The 22,004-nt window shown below is 39.9% G+C and overlaps 1 protein-coding gene across 3 annotated transcripts; it reads right to left on the minus strand.

Moving 5' to 3' along the window:
• Positions 1-2,917: 2,917 nt before the first annotated feature.
• LOC113026596 (neuroplastin-like) lies at positions 2,918-20,456 on the minus strand. 3 transcript variants are annotated; one of them, XR_013910113.1, is made up of 10 exons: positions 19,476-20,456; positions 12,670-13,023; positions 11,171-11,339; positions 10,993-11,087; positions 10,141-10,262; positions 7,923-8,193; positions 6,253-6,274; positions 6,101-6,178; positions 4,195-4,271; positions 2,918-3,908 (listed from the first exon to the last, which is right to left on the minus strand). XR_013910113.1 is itself a non-coding variant. In XM_026175554.2 (9 exons), exons 1-8 carry the CDS (start codon positions 19,564-19,566, stop codon positions 4,211-4,213), a joined length of 1,185 nt encoding a protein of 394 aa, XP_026031339.1. In that variant the 5' UTR covers positions 19,567-20,456; the 3' UTR covers positions 2,918-3,908; positions 4,195-4,210. The 3 variants fall into 3 exon arrangements, 2 of the variants coding, with proteins under 2 accessions (XP_026031339.1, XP_026031341.1); XM_026175554.2 differs by lacking the exon at positions 6,101-6,178; XM_026175556.2 differs by lacking the exons at positions 6,101-6,178; positions 12,670-13,023 and having other exon boundaries at positions 19,476-20,062.
• Positions 20,457-22,004: the final 1,548 nt, after the last annotated feature.

Raw genomic sequence — 22,004 nt, forward strand, 5'->3', positions numbered from 1 at the left:
CTGGTCGGAGTGTTTCCGAAACTGCTCATCCGCTGGGATTTTCCCACACAAGCATCTTCAGGGTTTAGAGAGAATGGTCCAAAAGAGAGAAAATATCCACTCAGTGGCAGATCTCTAGGTGAAAATGATTTGTTGATAGCAGAGGTCAGAAGAGAATTGCTAGACTACTGTGAGCTGATGGAGAAGTAACTCAAATAACCACCCAAGGTATGCAGAAAAGCATCTATGAGCATGCAACGTGTCCAGGCTTGAAGCAGATGGTAAATGGACTGGTTCTTGCATAGCACTTTTCTACACTACTTGAACACTCAGGGCGCTTTATACCCCATGCCTCTTTCACTCATTCATACATTCCTACTTTTTCTACACCTAAGTGCTCTCTATCTAATATTAACATACATTTATACTCCGATGAACACATTCAAGAGCAACTTGGGGTTCAGTATCTTGCCAAGGTGTACTTAGGCATGTAAACTGGAGACTTGGGCAGCCGGAGATCAAACCACCAGCCTTCCCATTAGTAGACCTGCTCTACCTCCTGAGCACCCCATCAGATGGGCTACAGCAGCAGAAGACGGTCAGGTGCCGCTCCTGTCAGCCAAGAACAGATACTTTTTATATAGATTATATACGCAGTTAGCACGCAATGAGCTCAAAATTCACAGAATAGACATGCTCTGTTGTAATCGTTGTTGCTTAAGATGTTTGTGCTGGCCATGGATTCTGGTGCTAACACATGCAGATGGAGGTGCGGAGCTGCCATTTCCGATCAAGAACAAGAAATGATAGGTTTACTGCGGTTTTTTTTGTTTGTTTTTCTGAACCTCTGAACTGGCAAGCAGAGGACGTGAGGCTCACAAACTCGAGGTTCTTTTTGCAAAAGCCAGGCAAGATGGACATAATCAGAAGAAAATGGGAGAGGGGTTTTAAAGAGACAGAAGCCAAAGTAGCTTGTATCAGTGCCATTACATAAGTCTAGGGTGCTGAGACTCATACAAAGCTTGACTAGTTTGCAATAAGAATAGAGAGATTTAAACAACCCCTGAAATACTGAAAGTTACCGCTGTGAGTTAACGCTTCCACATTTGAGTAACATCGAGTATCTTTTCACATTGGAAACATTTTTTGTTTAAGTTAAAAAAAAAGATTCATTTTGACAAAATACCATTTCATTTAGGTGTCAAACAATTAATAAAATCATGTATTACCCAAAACTTCCATTTAAATGGTACGTCACACTGTATGATGCTATTTTGCACTAATCACTGCTTTGTTTCACTTACCACAAAAAGTCTTTATTTAAGACAACTAATTATATGCCATTTGTGACACATGATGTTGACAACTGTGGCAGCAGATGTAAATAAAGTCCCATAAATAAATAAATAAAACATTAATCTCTCCATTAAGTTTGGAGAACTCTTTAGATTTGCTATTAAAACAATCCGCTGGCTTGTTTAAGAAGTAGTCCATCACACCGGTTTAAAGTTCACCTGACATCCGAGAGATTAATCCGCCCCGAGAGAACAACAAATCATTTTTGTCAGGAGTTGTGTTCCCTCCTTTTTTTTCCGGGTTCACAAAGTCACAGATGTCTCTCTGCTCTAGAAATGGACTGATTTTATTACTGTTTGAATCCTGCTGACATATTAATCCAGGGTGCAGCATTACATCACAGGAATTAGACCCAAACAATTAATAAAACAGTTAAAAAAGACACAAAAAAAAAAAGGTCAAAGAACAATAGTTTATTATTCTCTGGCTGGTAATAGTTTTTTAAAATATTCCTGAAAGTCCATCAGGGAAGAAACCGATGCTACCTTCCAGAAGGAATGACAAAATAGTGCCCGCCTTTGTTGGGCTGCAGCAGTTTCCCACATTTTGTGATGAAAGTGCTTCCCACTACAGCTCGAGGATAACACAGGAGAAAGAATATATGCTGTATTTATTTTAAATCTAGTGAGATATCATACTTCTTTTTTTTTTTTTAAAGCTTTACAAGATAAATTGATGTCTGTTTTTTTAAAGAAGAAAAAGAAGAAGACGGAGCAGCAGAGGACAGTGTTTAAGAGGAACAGTTTCAAGTCCAGATATGGACTGATGTGAAAGTAATCTTTTTTGGGATTACATAAATGTCTGTGACTGCTCTGTTATCTGTTATGTTTGCAGTTTTGTACTATGCAAAGTGTTGAATAAAGTTTAACAAAAAGAAAAGGCTTCAAAGACTAAGGATGTCTCATGTGACTCAGGTTAAATTTGCACATTGATTTTTTATACTAAGCAAAAAGAACTGGTATCTAATGTACAACAAGAACACAGATCAGTCTCAGTAAGTGAACTGAGATGTATGTATGCATGCATATTCCAATGATGTGCACTAAAATCATGAATGCAAAGCTTTTAATGGCTGACTTGACATGTAGGTTTGCCTGTTTCACTACCTGACAACTTATAAAAAGCTCCCTCAACAGTGGCAGAACTACAAAGTCAAAGTATTTGACATTGCACCATAAAACAGAACTCTAAACATCGAGCCCTCTGAATATTTGAATCTGCTGTTTAAAACTCATTTCCCTTCCTTCATTTCAAGACGTGACCTCAGTGGCATCCTCCATTAATCCTAAAAAGAAAGGCAGCTTCATCCCTCGGCTGTCACTCAAAGTCCTTTCACCGTGTACTACTTTCTGTCTTTTCATATCTAATCTGATCCTTGATTTTCACAGCGTAAGACTTAAACGTACCCCCGAACACTTTCCTCACGGTTTGCAGGTCTTTATTGCTCTGATGTTCATCACTACATTCCCCATTTCGACCTCCTGAAATCTCACTAGATGGAGCTGTTCTCCACTTTTGAGAGTCCATGTGACTAAGAGTACAACTCTGTGTTTTGCAAAGAAACTGATTTGCCAGACATGTCTGATTTTTTAAAGATATTTATTTTTAAAAATGACTCGGGATCTTGGAATTGCTTCACATGTGTCAGCTCGGACGCGGGCTTTCCTTTCTGCCCCACGTAAGCTGTCGAGAATTCATGCAGCTGTGTTGTGTGCCATCGACGCTCTACGGTGATCCTACTAGATTAAAGCTTTGTCACAGAGAAATCAAAAGCTGCAATGATTTGCCATATACTGATATGGATGATAATTGCATAGGATAATAGCCATGCTGTACAATACACATAATTATAAAATAATACGTTAGAATGATTAGTACAGATTTCCTAAAGTAGGCTTTTATACAGGTTTTTTTCATACTTTTCAACATTTAAGTGCATCATATAATATGGATAGTCTTTATATTAACGGTGATCTGATACATAGTTATTATGATTTAATACATACAGTACATACATACAGTAGATCTTAATCAAATTTAGAGGGACATTGCAAAGCCCTTAAATGTAATAGATACTGTCGGATAAAATGAACCAATGGTATGCAGCAGGATGATAAAACTGTACACATCTGTCATACCAGATTACGGTGGTATTTTCTTTTGCTGAGTGTCGTTTTTCCTCTAAAACACACAGTACAGATTATTAAAATGAAGCCACTCTCAGAGAAAAAACAAAATAAAACCAAAAAAAAGCCATTTCTGTAGCAAACAGAAGGTCAACGTCTTGCATGCATTATTTTTAGAAGTAGTAAAAATGTTAAATTAGTGGTTAAGAGCATGGGGAAAAATAATAAACGTCAACAACCGCATGCAGTCACAATGGTTATAATGTTAACAATTCTATAATGGTTTGGGTACCTCCTGACCTCACACCCTCACACAATAAAATCATAAGGCATGCCTCATTTAATTCCTCCACAACCATACTTTTAATGGCAGATGTGTCCTATAAACAACGGGTATGGAGTCCATTCTTGTTTACCTTCATATGGTCAATACATGTGTAATGAGACCTGCAGAAAAGAGAAGATTCAGCTTGTTAGCCCAGTGTAAATGCGATCTATTAGTATATATGAGTTATCCTGCGTGACAAAAGCATTCAGTTATTGTTTCGTATAGTCAACTTGTATTCTTGGAGGGTCTTTACCTTTTAATATAAAGCACCTTGAGGCAACTGTTGTTCTCATTTGGTTTTATGTAATTACACTTAATTAAATTAAATTAAATCAAATCAGTCATCTTGGGTTTGTGGCCACAGGTCTTTATTATCAGGGCTTCTCTTAATAATTTAATACTTACTCAGCAGACAGGCTGCTCAGTTTGTATTCCTCTGGCGGAGATTCTTGTCTTTGTGGTTGTTGGTCGAGTTAGTTTTCCTTTACAAAGAAGTAAAACACACAATCAGCTCTCATCTCAAACAAAGCGTATATGAGGTGTTATCAAGCAGTTCTGTGATCAAATCCCTAAAAAAACCTCCAAAAAAACCGCCTTGTGGTGTAAATGGCAAATCTCAAATTCAAGGTTATCTTCTCATGCACCTTTACAGTTTATTCAGCAAGGCTGCTGCTTTTTGTCTTAAAACACATGATTGGACACTTCAAATATCAAATATCAACCGGTCTGGGTGGTGACCCATCATTTTTCATGAAGCTACCTACGCTCACAATGACACAAGATGGCACTCTGGCACAAATCCTTCATAGGGGGAAAAATATAAATCAGCTCGCTTGATATTTGGTCTCTTGGCAAAAACTTTTTGGACATGATCAAGAAGCTGATCTTGAACAGAGATGAGCCTAATTTAAATAAACTTTTGAACACATGTCATACACAGAAACTAGTGATCTCAGTCCTAACAACTGTAAAATGATTGTTGTCGTGTATGAAATAAAAATAGCTAATGCTCCGCTTTCTGTTTCATGACATAAAATAAACGCTGCAGGCTGCTAATTAACCAATTTTAACATCTGCAAGCTTGTGGTAGAAATTTACCATCATTTTATTTATAGATGAAACTGACTGATGTTGACAGTTGACTGATGCCTTGATGATGGCTCAGGGTTATTAATGCAACCACTGATGAAAACATCTACTACTACTGTTTGCAGCCATAAACTGTATATCAAAGATGGACATAGCCAGAGGATTGTCATTTAGTCCTTTTGTCATGTCTAGTCTCTAAACCTTTAAGTCTATATAATGCTGGGATGTCAAACTAATTCTACACCGAGGGCCGAGTCTGGCCCAGTTATGTGGGCCAAATGAGTGAAACTCCAATTTCTGTCAGTCTAAAGACATTTAACTACACATTTAATCCCTGAGATATCTTAATATAATATAAAGAAGTACAATTTCAACAGCACATGTCAGTTTTTTACATTAGAAATGTAAAAGTACAGAAAAGTCTTGCAGATCACTTCTTAGCCTTTCCTATATATATTTTGCTGGGTCACTTCTGGCCCCCTAGCCTTATGTTTGACGCCCATGCTATAATGTATTTTATACTAAATGGGACAATAAGTTATAAAATTAACATCACATTTTCTTTAACACGACTTAAAACTAGTGAATGAGACCATAAACACACAAGGAAAATGTTTACTGAGGTATTAAGTCATGTAAGAAGCATATTAGTTTTTTCTTCTATAGACATTTTGTTTCCCCCTGCTGGCCATTAAAGAGAATGCAGGTATATAGCACTCTCGCATTAGATTAGTTTTTAGATCTGAGGCTACCTCCATCTTTTACATTCAGTCTTTGACTGCAGCAAGGACAAAACCAGACCCAGGACCAGTTATGTAAATATTTTTAAAACATTTTTAAACATAATTTTTTACCTGCTGAGAGTTTTTTCTGTTCTTTTTTTGTGTGCATTTCAGTGAGCTAAGTTTTTTCCTCTTAAAAAAGATACTAGGTAACTAAAATTTAGGTTACCAGGACACCTATCAATAGATTACTGAAGCCAGGAGGGGAAACAGGAAGAACAAAACTATGCCTTAAATCACACATCTGCCTAAAACTACGTTGTAGCGTGTTAAAAAAAACATTTAATAAACAATGCATACTGCTTCTCACTGCCAAACATGGGCGGATTAAGCAGGACTTTCCTAATCCAGACAACTTGTCAGTCACAGCAACAGTGGCCAAACTTGACCTTAAAATACCATCCGGTGATTTATCTGAAATACTAGGACATGATGCTCACCGTTATTTGTGACCCAGTTTTAGGAACTACTTCACAGTGAGCTCTACAGACTGTCTGGAGTAGATACATCATGATAATCTACAACAAAACACACATTACTTTACCAAGCTAAACAGAGATAAGGTGGTAAGAGGTGAAATGTTTATACTTACATTGGTCCAGCTAGATCATCATCTGTGGCAGCAAGAGGAAAATATGGAGAAATGAACACCAAAAAAAATAAAATAATCGCAAAGAAGCTGCACACGCTGATGAGGTGTTTTGCTTAAAGCTGACATTTAGTGCCCTAAAAATCTCTACGTCTGTGGTTTCCAAGTACAGACTGTTACCAAATAAAAACATAGCCTAGGTGAAGTAACACAGGAGCAAACTGTGTGTGTATGTGTGTGCATATATATATATATATATATATATATATATATATATATATATATAAAAATGGCTGCGATGCAGAATGAAAAGTAGCTCATGAGAACACTCACAAAACACAGAGTGTAATTAAACATCACAATAAAATGCACGAGCAACTGAGAACAACAGGCAGAATTCAAACTGGGGAAAAAAAATACTGTAGTCATGCACAGACAAGCAGCGCTCACAAAGAACATCTGCTCACTCAAGGAGATTAGCGAGAAGCAGGTCCATGATTATCAGCCCTGCGGTGATAACTCAGCGCAGCATTTTCAAACAGTGACGAAACACTTCAAATTCCTTAGAGTGCTACATGCCATTTCTCTGCTGCGGTGATTATGTTTATGAGTGTGATGCAAAGACATGGCATAATCATTTCATCAAAACAAATAAAAACCTAAAATTTGGAACTGAAACGTTTAAAAGTGCTGATTATAATGTGCCGCAGACGGGAGGATGACGAGGCTGAATGCTTATTGAAATTCACGAGGCATGCAAAGTCTCTCACTTACCACAAACACAGTTTACGTTAGGCAATTTGGAAAAAGGGGAGGATGGGAGATATTAAAACAATCTTTTAAAATATATGCAACAAGCGGAGAGAAGAGAAACCAGGTCCGAGAGTTTCAAGTAAAACAATTCACGAAAGCAAGCAATCTGCATCCGTCTTGATTTGCTGCTTAAAGGCTGTACGGATTCTCGAGGGGACTATATCGCTCCCATATTCTGCAATCTATTCTGATAAAATAATAAACCGTACTGAGAAAACGTTCAAGTGCAATGACTGTAGGCGTTAGTGAATACCACCGACAGCTCTTAGGTGTCAGTCATTCCCTCGGTGCTACAGCTAATCAGCAGGTGACAACATCAAAATTCTGTTTGAGAGGAAAAGGTTGCCCAAATACCATTAATGCATAATATATGACGTAGCTAGACTCTCAAATGAAGTGCTCAGCGCTATCAGAAAATTGCAGGATGGCATACCCAGGTTTCACAGCTAAATTACGAGCATCATTGTTAAGTTTGCATTAGGGACATTGCATTGAGGACACTACAAGGTCCCTGGAAAGGTATTAATAATTGAAACCGCCCACCTCCTCAACACTGCAGTATCATATTTCTCATGAATATTAAAGGCATGATATTGTCCTGACAAGGTGCAACAGTGTCTGCGTTCTGGGTCAGCCTCGCTGCCTGAATTATTGAATGCGGGCACAGCGATGGGCACAGTGTCAGGCAACTCTGCCGGTGCACCTGGGGAAGAAATGCCTTCAAGCTCACACCAGAGCCTTTTCACATGACAGACCCATTAGGTATTTCATTTGTATGCTGAAGGCAGCTAATCTATCCCCAGTTATATTTAAACGATGGACTAATAAAACATTCCTAAGCATTATCAGCGGTGACTCACCGTCTTGTAAATCTTCTGGCTTCTTGCGCTTCTCATAAACAACGATGATGACGACCAGGATGATGATCTCAGCCAAAACCCCCAGGAGAGGCCATAAGGGGGCCAAGTGGCTGCGAACCCTCAGCACAGATTTCTCAGTAGTGTGGCCAATCATGTTGGTGGCGTTGCAGACGTACACCCCTGGATCTTCATCAATGTCCAGATTCAGAATGTGGAGCTCTGTGTAGTTGTCTTTGCTGACGATGTAGATGCGTGTTGAGTTTTCAAAGTCCTACGAAGAGGGAATGAAGAGAATCATCCTGGTGATTTGGCAGTGAGAGTTTTTTTTTTTTTTACATGGACAGTTTTTTGTGCCTTAGTTTAGATCATGGAGTATTATAAATTCACCAGACATGTTATTAGGTACACCTGTTCAGCTGCTTATTAACACAAAAGTCTAATAAGCCAATCACATTGCAGCAACTCAGTGCATTTAGGCTTGTAGACATGGTCAAAACGACCTGCTGAAGTTCAAATTGAGTATCAGAACAGAAAAGAAAGGTGATTTAAGCCACTTGCATTTCAGAACCTGCTGATTTACTGGGTTTTCCCACACAACCATCTCTGAATCATCTGAAAAGGATGAGCTGCAGTTGTCTGGGTGACAATGCAGTGTTGATGTCAGAGGTCAGAGAAGAATGCCCAGACTGCTTAGAGTTGATAAAAAGTAACTCAGATAACCACTTATTTCAATCAAGGTATGCAAAAGAGCATCTCTGAACGCACAGCATGTCCAACCTTGAAGCAGATGGACGACAGCAGCAGAAGATCACGTGCTGCTTTTTGTCATCTAAGAACAGGAAACGGAGGCTCCAGTTCGCATGGGCTCACCAAAATTGGATGATAGAGGGTTGAAAAAATGTTGCTTGGTGTGATGAGACTAAATTTCTACCTGAATATTTGGATGGTAGGATTTGGCATAAACAACATTAAGGCTTGAGTCCATGCTGCCCTTTATCAACATTTCAGGCTGTTGTGGTGGTCTATGGTGTGGGGGATATTTTCTTGGCCCAGAGCATCACTGACTCACCACCCACCTACGTGAGTATTGTTGCCGATCCACACAGTGTATGCGTCTTCTGATGGCTCCTTACAGCAGGATAATATACCATGTTATAAAGCTAAGATATTTTCAAACTGGTTTCTTAAACATGTCAATGAGTACACTGTTTCTAAAATGACCTACACATTCACCAGATCTCAATCCAATGGAGCACCTTTGAGATGAGGATTATTTCAAGCACCTGGTTTTATCTATGCTATCACTGATGGGGACGACAAGGAGTACAGAGAACTGACCCAAGGCTTTGTAGACTGGTGCCAGCAGAACTACCTCCAGATCAACACTAGTTAAACCAAGGAGCTGGAGAGTAAAAACATCCATTTTTCTACTTCATTTTGGAGTTCAATAGCATCTTTTAAATAGATTTTTACCAATAAAACTTAGCTTTAACTACAGGGTGGGCTATTTATATGGATACACCGTAATAACATGGGAATGGTTGGTGATATTAAAGTCCTGTTTGTGGCACATTAGTATATGTGAGGGGGCAAACAGTTTGCTAACTGTAGCATTCCCATGTTATTACGGTGTATCCATATAAATGCCCCACCCTGTATATGAATGTAGTTATACTAAAGTAAAAATAAACTGAAAAGAGTATTTTCACTTTTATTTTGAAAGGTTAGCTATTGTTTTTTAATCAACTTTCTATGACCATGGGCTTTTTAAAAAAAACATAAAATCAGACTGAAAAACAACAGTCGTGCCTGAGTGTGATACTTTTCAGGTGAAACTGTTATACCGGTGGGTTTATATTTATTCTGGATACGTTTTCATTTTTCCATTTATTGTAGATCAATTAAAGAATCGATCTACAATATTTTCCATTTGTTGTTTCTGTTAATCGTAAATGTTCTTGTTGAGCTTTAATATTTAGAGTAAGTCAAACACATAAAATCCTTAGACTGCAGCTGTGGGATTTGGGGACCTCTTAACCTTAAGTGTTCTTAATGGTGACCTTCTGCTTAGGTAGCTAGTCTCAATTACTAACAGGAGATTTACTTTACCACTGAAACCAGTTGCTGTACATATGAGACTTAGAATCTTTTTAAAATCATAAAATCTAAACATCACAAATGATATCTAAGCAGTATCATTTAAATTCATATGACATACCTTGTCGTTCCTGCGCCAGGACCACACAGGGTGAGGATAACCCACAGACTTACAGTGGAGTATAGCGTGATCGCCCTCGTTCTTATTCTCACTACGTTTGTGGCCTACAATCTCAGGAGCAGCTAAAACACAAAACACATTTGAGAAATTAATTTTTTAAAAATAACAATAATAATATAATTTTTGTTATTTTTCCAAGTTGAAACTGATAGTAATGCTCTCACTGATCGCTGTATTGCATTTAACCACATTGCACATTTATGAAGTAATCTGAGTAAAAGCTAAAAAACAGTCACATGAGGTAAATCACGCACAGCAGTTTGTTTTTCTTTTTTAAGAATAAAGCACTGAAGCGCAAAGCAGGAGTCATTCCAATAGTCTTTTTACACTGCAGAGACGAACACTTGTGTGTATGAAAGTGAACTTCAAACATAAAGCATTACATTTAATCTAGCAAGAGTATTTGAGCCAATGTAACCATAAACTGTGTGCATTACTCAGTAGATTATAAAACGGACTGCAATAATAGAAATGCCCCATATAATATCAAGAAAACTGCCCCTGAAATCCAATTTACCTCCATTGCAATGCAACAGCAGAAAAGGCTGACCAGATTTTACATAATCCCTTTCCATCAGACAAACAAGACACCATCTGCTGCCACTGAGCCGGGCACTGGCTTGATGGAGGTGTCAAGGGCACCGGCTGCCCCTGAGCAGCCAGCAGAGCCGTTTGAGATCACAGGTCCTCACATGACAGCGATACAAGTGCTCAAGGCCATTTTTATTGGTGGCATCTCTAATGTGGCCTCAAAATTGCAAAGACGGCTTTAGCTCGCCAGTCAACACCTACATTTAACTTCGATGGTGGCGTTGGCCGAAGGAGTCGTGCTGAAGTTGTAGACACACATGTACACTCCAGCGTCATCTGCTCTTGGTCTTTTCAGCCTGCGGAGCAGAAATACATCTCACGTGAACGCACGCCAGGCTGCTAAACACCTCTTCCTCTCAGACTCGTGAAAAAAGCTGACCTGTACTCAGTGTTCTTGCTTGAGTCACGCGTTTCTGGGATCTCCTCGCCGTTCTTCATCCAGAAGCTTTCCTGGACGGTGCTGTGGGGGCTGGTCAGGTTGCACTGCAGTGTGAGGCTTTCTCCTTCCACTGGAAGCGTGACGTGTTCAGAGGCAGCAATGGACGGCTCTGCAAGAGAAGCGTAGCTCAGCCACAGCAGAAGTAGTGGGTGAAGGCGCGCTGGAAGATGTAGAGTTCAGACACTACAGACGACTAGTCGTTTTTCAATAATGCTCAGGAATAGTTTAAAGTGGGAGGAATTATTCTGGGCATCCCAGCCTGCTGAAGTAAAGGTCCATTCACTTTCTGGGTAGCTGGACATGAAATACACCCATTCGAGCAACTACATTACCAAATATAACTTTACAGAACAAAATGTAGCTTTTGGATTACAGGCTAGCTTTGGAGAAGCACTTGGTTTAATTATAGCAGCTGGATGTGTTTTGTGTGAGGCATGATGATAAGTATACATCTGTTACAATGCAGGTGGATAAAAACAGGTTTCACATTACAGTGACTCCAGAACATTTTTTATGAAGCACACTAATGTTATTTATACCAATTCTTTGGACTTACCACAACTTATTTAGCTTCATGAAAATATCCCTCCACTTAATTTAGAGATTAGATTTATTACCTTAAAATGAACCTCTTACAACAATTAAAATCTGCCTCCTCGTTTGCATCCCGTAGAAATGTAACCTGCCGAAGCTGCTCGCTTCAGTTGGCTTTTAAACAATGAAGATCTTAATTGGAGAGTTAGTATTCTGCTTAATCCTGATCATCTATGTCTTGTTTGCACAGTTAGACACCAGTGAAGCTCTTAATCTTTAGTCATGGCCTAAAACACCGTCTGCAACAAAGCACCTGCAGGTTTGTGCTGGCAGGTACTCAGCCCCCCTCCCAAAAAAAAAAGAAAAAAAAACTGTATGGAGATTTGGCCCCCATTTTGTCCTTTTATAAGGCTGAAGAAGATACACGTCTCTAGAAAAAGCACTGTGATTCTGGTGAGCAAACAAGAAACTACTGTTAGCGCTAATATGAGTCAGAAATGAGACGTGCTATCACTCTCCAAATAAAACATGGCTGTGATGAAGGTGATACCAAATGCCAAATACCAAGCAGGTTACAACAATGAGAGAAAAACCACAATTATAATGAATAATTCTGGGAAATTAGAAGAAAAGAGGAGAAAAGGGAGGAAAAGAAGGAAAAAACTGGGCTCTGTGAGCTCTATTTAAAGTAAGAGTTGAAATGTGCGATGAGCATTAAAAGAATACTACTCAGCTCTGCTTACTAAAGATAACAAGAAGATGAGAGGATGGTGTTTTTTCCTCATTTCTCAGGTCTGTGGGGGAGGGTGGCACCTACTTAGGAAGCTACTGCTCCTCTGGAGAGGTATGATGGAGGCTGAATCACACAGGAACTGGGGGAGGATTGCTCTACACTGACCACTCACTCTGCAGCACTGTTATAGTGGCCTGAGCACGGATCCAGGTGGTGGCTGGATTTTGGTGGAGGTCATTACGCCGTGGGTCATTGCTGGCTCTGCACTCGTATGTCCCAGAATCGTCTAGTGTGAGATGCGATACCCCCAACACGCTCACAGCATTGATGCCGTAGGCGGTGCTGATGGACACCCGCCGCTTCCGGGCACCATCCCACAGCTGCCTGAAAGAGTCGGCTCGGTTGATCTCAGAGTACCACCACTGGATTTCGGGGGTGGGGTTACCTACCACGTCACAGTACAGCTCAAAGGTGTCACCTGTGAGCTTAGTCTCAGAAAGAGGTGATTTCACAAAGCCCGCCGGTGCTGGTGGTGGTCGTTTACGGGGGCAGCGTGTCCAGAGGCAAAACAAAAGAGGAGAAACAGGTGCAGGTGAGAAAGTAACAGGTTAAATTAAAACAGGAGCCAGACAAAGGACATGACCAAATGAAAAGAACAGCAACAAATGCAAAATAATGAACAGAACAGACAAATTATGTTAAAATTAGAAATAAATAAATGAATAAATGACAGCTGCTTAACTCCCCAATTAATCTAATCATTTCCTGGTTTATAAAATGTCTAGCCATGTTGATAAATTCAGATTAAAGTTGCAAATATCATCATTTCCCTTCATTAATTAATCTGGCACTCATTAGTTTTTCCCAATTGAAAAGGGACTTGTTATCAGAGGATCCTTGAAGCTAGTCTCACCACTTGTAGCCACCTCAAGGCACAACTTTAATTTCAGTAGTTCCAGGGATGAATAAGGACACCAGTCAAATCTGACTAAAGAAAGGTTCCTGGTTTGTAAGTAATTCTTCTACTACCAACTTTGCTGTTACACAATCACCCCACAGATTTCAGTTAAGCATTATTTTTTATCCACAGTGCGTTCTGAATCTAAATCAAAGAAGAAAGAGATTGAGATTTTGGGTTCATCCTATTCTAACTAGGAAACAACATCAGGAAGTTGGTTTGATCAAGAAGTTGAATCTGTATTACCGTCTCTTTTGCACATATTTCAACAAATCGGTGAAAAATCGAGTTTTTAGTCCAAAAAATAAATGCTGAAAATTTCTCCTGCAAAATTTAGCGGTTGGTGTGAACCGCTACAAAAAACATTTTTGCACAAATCTTACACCAAATTTAAAATAATCCTTTTATACATCTCATCTTGGGTCTGTCAGCTCAAGACGTTTTAAATCCTCTCACCTTAAGCCAACTTCACCATGTTCACAACAAGCACCCACTGTATATATACAGTATATATTACACAAAATATGAAAAAACAAATCAGATGCGACCATTCGCTCTCAACCAGAGCCCAGCGCAATGTGATGGCGTCTGATGCAAAGTCACAAATCAGTTCATTGACAAACAGTTTCACCTCTGATGAGCCATCAGTCATCACACTGACAATTTTTGCTCTGGGAAAAAGAGACAACCCCAGATCTGTCTAAACTATTATTGCTGCTATTCCTGGGAAGCTTTAATTCAGTTCTTCTGGGACGGCCCTGCGAGGCTGCTCTCACTTGGTTCTGTGCAATTAATGGCATCATATAAAACTGCGCCTGGCTCGCACAGCGCTCACATCAAGAAGTCCTCCACACAACCTTGTCATTTTCTTGGCTGTATAATAAAAATATCTCAGTGCTCAGAAAATCGTGTTTATGTAATTACTGAATAACAAGGACACTGATACAACAAGCTGCTTATAATTTGACTGGATTGAAATGTCTCCCTTTTAAATGTAAATGCTTTTAATCATGGAGGTGGAAGTTATATGCACGCTCTATAGGCTCTGCAGAGAGACAAGAGATTTATAGAAGCCTCAGCTCTGGGTCTCTGGGGAGTGTGTGGGCACATGGTGATAGACCCCCTGCGTTTCCATAGAAGCACTCTACGGCAACAAAGTAGGAAGAAGAGACAGCCAACCAGATGAGACAGACCATCACCTGGTTTCTGTGTCAAGCTGCTGACATCACAAGACTCTGCTGCACAGCCTGCAACGGGCTCCTGAAGACCAGACCATATACAGTGTGCACATAAAGATTCCTTCATACATGCAAACCAGCAAATAACATGACTGAAACCTAAAGCCAGCCCCTCAGCTCTTATCGCAGAAATGCTGAGAGACAGACCCTGTCAACTCCGACAGAGTAGACATGTTAAAAGTGCTGAGCCAGTAGCCACGTCTTCGCACACCACTGTACAGCACATGTCCGAATGACGCCACTCGCGTCAAGAGGATTTCGGTTTAGTTTTGTGTGCGTCTAATGTGTGGGATGTTTTTTTTCCATTAGTGAATAATAAGCTAGCTTAATATCTTAAATTAAACATGATGTCCACAGATAAAGTTCTCACACAGCACTTCAAAGTTTGAATGCAACTTAACTCACATTCCTGGTGCAACTCAGCGAGAACGTTCATGACTGACGCGGGCCCGGGATTTCGAGGGGTGGAAAACTATGCTACTCCAGCTGGATTTCAAAATGTGCTTCTTTTCACATGAGCTGGGCGAGGACAGCTCACCAAACTGTGGAGAATTGTAATGTTTGTCCTTTTCATTAAGGCCTAAATTATCTACACAGTCCCTATTTGAGCCACAAATCAAAGCTCCTTCTGTTAGCAATGAATCTGTTTTTACTCACAGTGAGATGTGTTTCCTGTACTGCTGTCACAAAGACTGAGGTTCACTTTTATTTTTTCACCTCCTTTATCCCCTCCAATTATTTTTTTCTTTAATTTGTTACTTTCCACAGTTACTGCGCTTGTTGCTGCTGCGCTATTTCCATCGCTTAGGGAACGCCACCGATGAATGCCAGGGAAAATAAAATTGCTATCGTCTTCTCATTTTTTAGTGATTTTCCTGAGAGATTTTGTATCTGGTGCAAGACAGAATTACATCATAAACCTTTGATGATGGGAGGCAACCAATCTAAAAACAAATGGTGCTAAACTCAACAGCCATAACATTGTGCAAAGAACATTTAGTTCATATTGACATGTTAAAGGAAATAATTTGCCTATTTCACACTTAAACGTATAAAAACCCAATGCAACATTGTAAAATTGTACTTGTTGTAGCAAATCACATCACATTTATTATCAAGAGATCTATTCATATACGCTATATCAGCGTGACAGTCCAAAAATCTGTTATTGCCATCTAACGTTTTCATTGTCTGTGTTCCCAATTTGCTTCTAAATTCTTTCTGAATTTTAATGTGCATAAAGCACCTGTGTGTGTGTGTCTTTTGTTCTCTCAATGAAATAATTGTTTGGTCTTTAGATGTTGTGTTTATATGCTTTTTCTGGTAAGATCTGTGCATTATTGGTCCTTGTATTTTTTATATTTTTGCACTTTTTGACTCGTGTTTTTTTTGTTGTTGTTGCTGTTATTTTTAAAACCTTTAGCCTTTCAGTTTGGTTTCAGTTCAAGTTCAGGTGTTTATTTTTATTCTTTGCAGCAGTTTTAGTTTCCTCTGTTTTTCCCCATCTGTTCCTCTTTCTTGTCTTTCTACTAGCGTCTGTTCCACTGTTTGTTATTCTTGTTAGCCGCTGCATTTACCCTTTGTCTTCTGAGCTGTTCCCTCTTTTGCTTTGAAGGTTACCTTTCTGCCGTTCCTCACTCTAGTTTTACTTTCAGCTTGCAATAAACTGTGTTGATTAGGTTAAGCTGTGTCTCGTTCCTCACCTGTTTCCACCTGCCCATCAGTCCAGTATATAAATAGTCCTAACTTTCTTTTGTCCTTTATCAGAGTGTTTGTTCCTGTCCAGATCCACACTATGACACTGTGTGCCAATTTCAGTTTTATTATTCAAACTGCAAATCCAAGAGCACAAACTGACAGCAGACGACCTCGAATCGTCTGACGAATCCAATTTAAATGTATCTAAAATGAAGAAATTCTGGCCACAGTCCCAGTTTATGTTCCAACACATACTGAAGAAAACAGCAATTACATACATTCACATGCTGGACGGCATTAACTGCACAGTGAAAATGGTTCTAATATATATGTCTTAAATGTTTTGATATAGTTTAATAAACATTTCGAAGCACTGAAATGCAACATAAGGGAGCTGATGTGTTATAGTAACAATAATTATACTTACATGCAATCAGATTAAACTGAATTTGACAACTGTGTTGTTCAAGCATGTTAATGTTTTATATGCATCGTGGGGCTTCAGAAAACGGCACTACTTCTCTTACATTTCCCTGTAGGGATTGCCTTTGATGTTAGATATAGCAGAAATGCACATTAGAGATGAAACAATGCATCCATCCAATAATTATCAGAAAAAAAGAATAAATGTGGGCAATTGTGGTTAGTCGTGATCAGTAATGGTTTCTGTCATTTACCAGTCAAAAATACAAACCGTTCACTGGTTCCAACCTTTTAATTGCAGGATTTAGCTTTTTTCTCTCTCCTGTGTGCTCCTCAGCTGCTCGGGGTTTAAATTTTCATGAGAAACATGTCAGCATCGTCTTATGTTTCGGAAAACTGTGATGAGATTTGTTCCCCGCTTTTTCCCTTCTTCGTCCATATGTTGACCAAATAATCTTTTAGCCAAGTGAGAGTAATAATCAATGGATTGCTGGGCAATGAAAACAACTGATATTTAATATCCCCGGCAATTATCGTGCTTTATATGCTTTTGTTAATTTGCTCTATTATAATACAATACATTGTTACATCTTTTAGTTTTACATGTTTAAATCGTTTCCTTAAACACAATCATTTTCAGTCTCTGGAAACATCTACAAATGTAATGCAAATTATTTGTAATTTGGCCAATTCATCAGGTACTGAAACAATAAAATCTACAACTCAAACTGAAATAGCTCACAAAATATCATTTTTTAGCTTCTGAAAATAAAACATTACTTTGTTTTTCAGACTGTTTAAACAGTCTGTTATGTTAACTTCACTTTAGACTCATACGTCCACAGAGAGTAGGGCTGGGAATCACAAGATACGATCTTGATACATTGGGAAAAGAATCATTTATTTCATCTGTGCACTGTTGTGTTACAGATTACTATTGCATTAAATACCAATTCAATTAACTGGCAGTCTGATTTTTCCCCCATGTGAGTCAGTTTCTTCTCCTTCTTCACTTCATTTAAAACATTAGCTCAAAGAGAAATGAAGAAGTGAGTCTGGTAAATCAAACTGGATTGATATCTATTTAGAGCAGGGGTGTCGAACTCCAGGCCTCGGTGTCCTGCAGGGTTTAGATAACACCCTGGGTCAACACATCTGAATCAAATGATCAGTTCATTACCAGGCTTCTGGAGAACTTTAGGACATGTTGAGGAGGTCATTTAGCCATTTAAATCAGCTTTGTTGGATCAAGGACACATCTAAAACCTGCAGGACACCGACCCTCGAGGCCTGGAGTTCGACACCTGTGATTTAGAGCATCTGTATGTTGTGAAAAAACATTGATATTTGGTGTCAGAGGGGGGATAACGCATCTCGACAGGAAGCAACATGATATACTGTTGTATTAATCTTTTGAGATATAGCTTCACATATAAGCAGCCAAATGGATTCTGGGACGTGACTGGCAGCAGTGTTTGCTAATATTCTGAAGAAAGGAAGAAGAAAAAAGAAGAAGAGAGAAAACTACAATATTTGAAAGGCAATAAAGAAGATTGATCTCTACCTCCTCCTGTCGGATGTAAAGCCAGTATTTCTAATCAGAAGTCTGAGCTTTGTCAGCTCTGATTGGAGAAGAGATGTTGTGAGTGGGCGCACAGTATAGGAGGAGATGTGTAATGCAATCCTACACATGGACCACTCCGGGGAAGGCCGGAGCTCAATCCATTCTCACTCGTCCGCACACAGAGCTTGCAAAGGAATGCAAGAAGCACTGCACGCTTACAGTATACACAAACAGATAGTGGACTGAGAGGGGGGTTACACAGCCCTAATCAGTTTGGGGGGGGGATGAGGTTTACGAGCTGAGGGTGAATTGGGCAAGTGGAGCTGCGCTGGGAAATCAATGCCATTCTGCAGTGCAGCACGTCTCAGCAAAGAGTTAACAGATTCACTGTTGCAAGAGGACATTAAAGCCATAGTTCCCAGTGCAGCATCTCTGCTCTAAAAATAGGAACATGCAGCAAAATGGACTGATGCTATTTACAGAGCTGCGCTTCTAAGGTCCTACATAATTACATGGGCCTATGTTACAAGGACCTGCACTGATGCATACAATTATTTCACTCTGTAGCAGAGGATTTTATTTTTCTGAATTCCTGATCCCTATCCTGCCATTTCTGAGCAGACCCACGCGTGACAGCATGTTGACTGGACATGTGAGAGAGTGTTTGTGTGCTGGCATCACAGGTTTTAAACTTCAGTGTGGCACGATCCTACCCGTGGACAGAACTTGTCCTTGCTGCCTGAACCGCTCATGTATCGGCTCAGTATTCAGCTCCACACTTCAAAGGACATTTTAGGGACACTGCACAGGCCTCCTTATGGCTCACTACAGCAGTACAGATTGTAGCCCATTAATGATTTATTAACCCTTCTTTTCTAACGCTGGGCCAACAAGACGCCAATCGATCCGCTCTGGTGTGTGTTTCTGTCAGAAACAGAGGATTATCTAATGAGGCTGGAGGAATCTTGCAGTAATTCATTTAAAGTAACATTTTTTTTAATGCATCAAAGTCAGCCAATGCCAGTGCCTCCCTTAAAACCGCATTCTCACCATGATGTGTAACACGCTGCGTTTTTCTATAGGGAGAGCTTTCCTACCGTTCTGAGATGAGACGGACTGCAGCATCAGAGCTCCAAATATCGCCACCGAGAAGATCATGACTGCAGCTCTGCGTTTGCCAGGTATCATCTTCGGAGACGGTGGACGGAAAATGCCGGTAGGAGAGCGCTAAGGTGACCTGCGCCGGTTATGATGGAGCGGGCTGGTTCGCCGAGGCTCGCACCTCCAGATACTCCCCAGTCGTGTCACGTACTGAGTCAAGCGTCGCTAGGTAGACGAGCGTGAGCCCACAGAGGTGCAGCTGGCTACCTGTGCCGCTCTGCTGACAACCCGGTGCAGATACCGAACCACCTTTTTTTCCTTTTTTTTTTTCTTAACCACCCGTTACATCTTTAATCCCGCGAGATCTTGGAGGAGCGCAGAGACAAGACGGTGCGTCCAATGGCAAAAGTGAAGCACAAATCGATTTTTGTTGAAATAAGATAATAACCATGGTCTTTATATGTATACTGCTAGACCTGTTTTGTACGAAGCCCCTTAAGAATTAGAATATAGTTGCGATTGTTTCTTTCTTGTAGTCAAATTAAGCCGTTGTCGCCTACAGTGTCTGCAAACCAATCAGAAGCGAGTGTTTCTTTGACACTTCATCCTTCAGTAGCTACTCGCTGAGCAGCCGTGTCCTGTGTCAAGCAGGTTCTCACTCGGGCTGACTAAGCCTTGAACCCAACAGCACCTGTGGCTTTACGCAAACTTTTAATCCAATTTCTCTTTGAGCAAATATAGGTTAATGGCAGGCTGACACCTACAGCACAGAAGCACAAGTCACTTGGTCTTCTACATCATGAATGTGGGGCAAAGAGTATGGTGTCTTTTGCCTGCAGAACTGCGTTAATTGTGCTATGGGTTCAATGAGGTGCTGGAAACATTATTTTTGATCCACGCTGACATGACAGCATCACACAGTTGCTGCAGATTTATCACCTGTACATCCATGATGCCAATGTTCCGTAGCACTACACCTCAAAGGTGCTCTGTTGGATTGAGATCTTGTGACTGTGGACGCCATGTGAGTACAGTTAACTCATTTTCACGTTCAAGAAACCAGTTCAAGGGGATCTGAGCTTCGTGACATGGTGTGTTATCCTACTGGAAGCATCCATTAGAAAATGAGTATTCTGTGGTTTTAAAGGGATGGACAAAGGGATGCAAATACGTCACTTTACCACCAGCAACCGCCTGAACAACTGATACAAGTCAAGAAGAATGAATGCATTTATGTTGTTAACACTCAATTCTGTCTCTACCAGACCAGGCATTATTGTAGTATCAGTTTCCTGTTTTCAGCTGAGAGGAGTGGCATTTGGTGTGGTCCTCTGCTGTTGTAGTCCATCTTCCTTCTCCGTTCTGATGCTCAGTTTGAACTCCAGCAGGTTGTCCTGATCGTGCCTAGATGCACTGAGATGCTGCCATTTGATTGGCTGATCACATATTTGCATTAATGTGAGATTGAACCAGTGTATTGAACAACGTATTAACCAAGAGTTTGTACTCATATCACCATACTTGCATCGTTTGCATAATTATATGTAAGTGAAAAAAAGCATCTACATATCAAATAAAAAGAAACAATTCAATTCAGCTTTATTTATATCGCAACCAATGACAACAACTGTTGCCAACACTCTATATTGTAAATTAAAGATTTGTTTCACCACTTCTTCAGTCAGTAATTAAATTCCTGTATTAATAAAAGAGAAAAGTAAAACCTTAGAGTTATTTCAGCAGCTTTTCTTTGTGATAATCACCTTTGGTATTCATGAGGTATGCCTGTTTAGATCAGTACATTTCTTTTTGAATTCATATCTGTCATTTTGCCTTCATCGGCATTTCAGTGTGGGATGAGGGGACAGGAAAAACGGTGCACAGTCCCACATAAAGTGGGTCATCTGGACTCCCAGATATCACAGATGGATAACAGATTTAAAAACCTGAATATATAGGTCAAGAAATACAAGGAATGCACTAGCACAATAATCAGTTTATATCCAGGTTTTCTCAGCCTGCTGTATAAAACTGCTGAGCTGGTTCAGTTGGTTCTGACTTTTAAAAAATGGACGATTTCTCACAGTGACTTTAAAACAGGGTTCGTTGTTGGGGCATAAGTGGCAGGATCATCAGTCAGAAAGCCTGAGTATGAAAATAGTGTGACTCATTTTGGCCAGTAAGTGAAGAGATGACCCAAAAGCAGCATGCAAAGGTAGGCAAAATACAAAACCCAGATAACAGAAAGTTCACAGGAACAGCAGCAAATATACAGGAGGGAAAGTAAACAGACAAAAGTGAGGGCAAAGGCAGGTGTTTACATAAACACATAGGCACGGACAACTATCCTTAGACTACACTGATTAACGCGAACACCTAAAAAACAACTATAAATTCAAAACAAGAACCAAAACTTATGCAACCCTGGAACCTGTAAGACTGCAACAGTACAATTTGTCAGTCAACTGAGCTGAATACACAGCACTCTCCACCATCACCATCAAAATACCAAAACAGAAGACATC

Source organism: Astatotilapia calliptera, chromosome 7, assembly GCF_964374335.1.
Source record: "Astatotilapia calliptera chromosome 7, fAstCal68.1, whole genome shotgun sequence".
Taxonomy (NCBI): Eukaryota; Metazoa; Chordata; class Actinopteri; order Cichliformes; family Cichlidae; genus Astatotilapia; species Astatotilapia calliptera.

Excerpts from the sequence above, each read along its gene's own strand:
- LOC113026596 (XM_026175554.2), bottom strand. The coding sequence starts at position 19,566 with ATGATACCTGGCAAACGCAGAGCTGCAGTCATGATCTTCTCGGTGGCG. Across the intron at positions 10,263-10,992 it reads CGCCACCATCGAAGTTAAAT|CTGCTCCTGAGATTGTAGGC; the intron begins GTAGGTGTTGAC and ends TTTGTGTTTTAG. Across the intron at positions 6,275-7,922 it reads GCCAGAAGATTTACAAGACG|ATGATGATCTAGCTGGACCA; the intron begins GTGAGTCACCGC and ends TTGCTGCCACAG.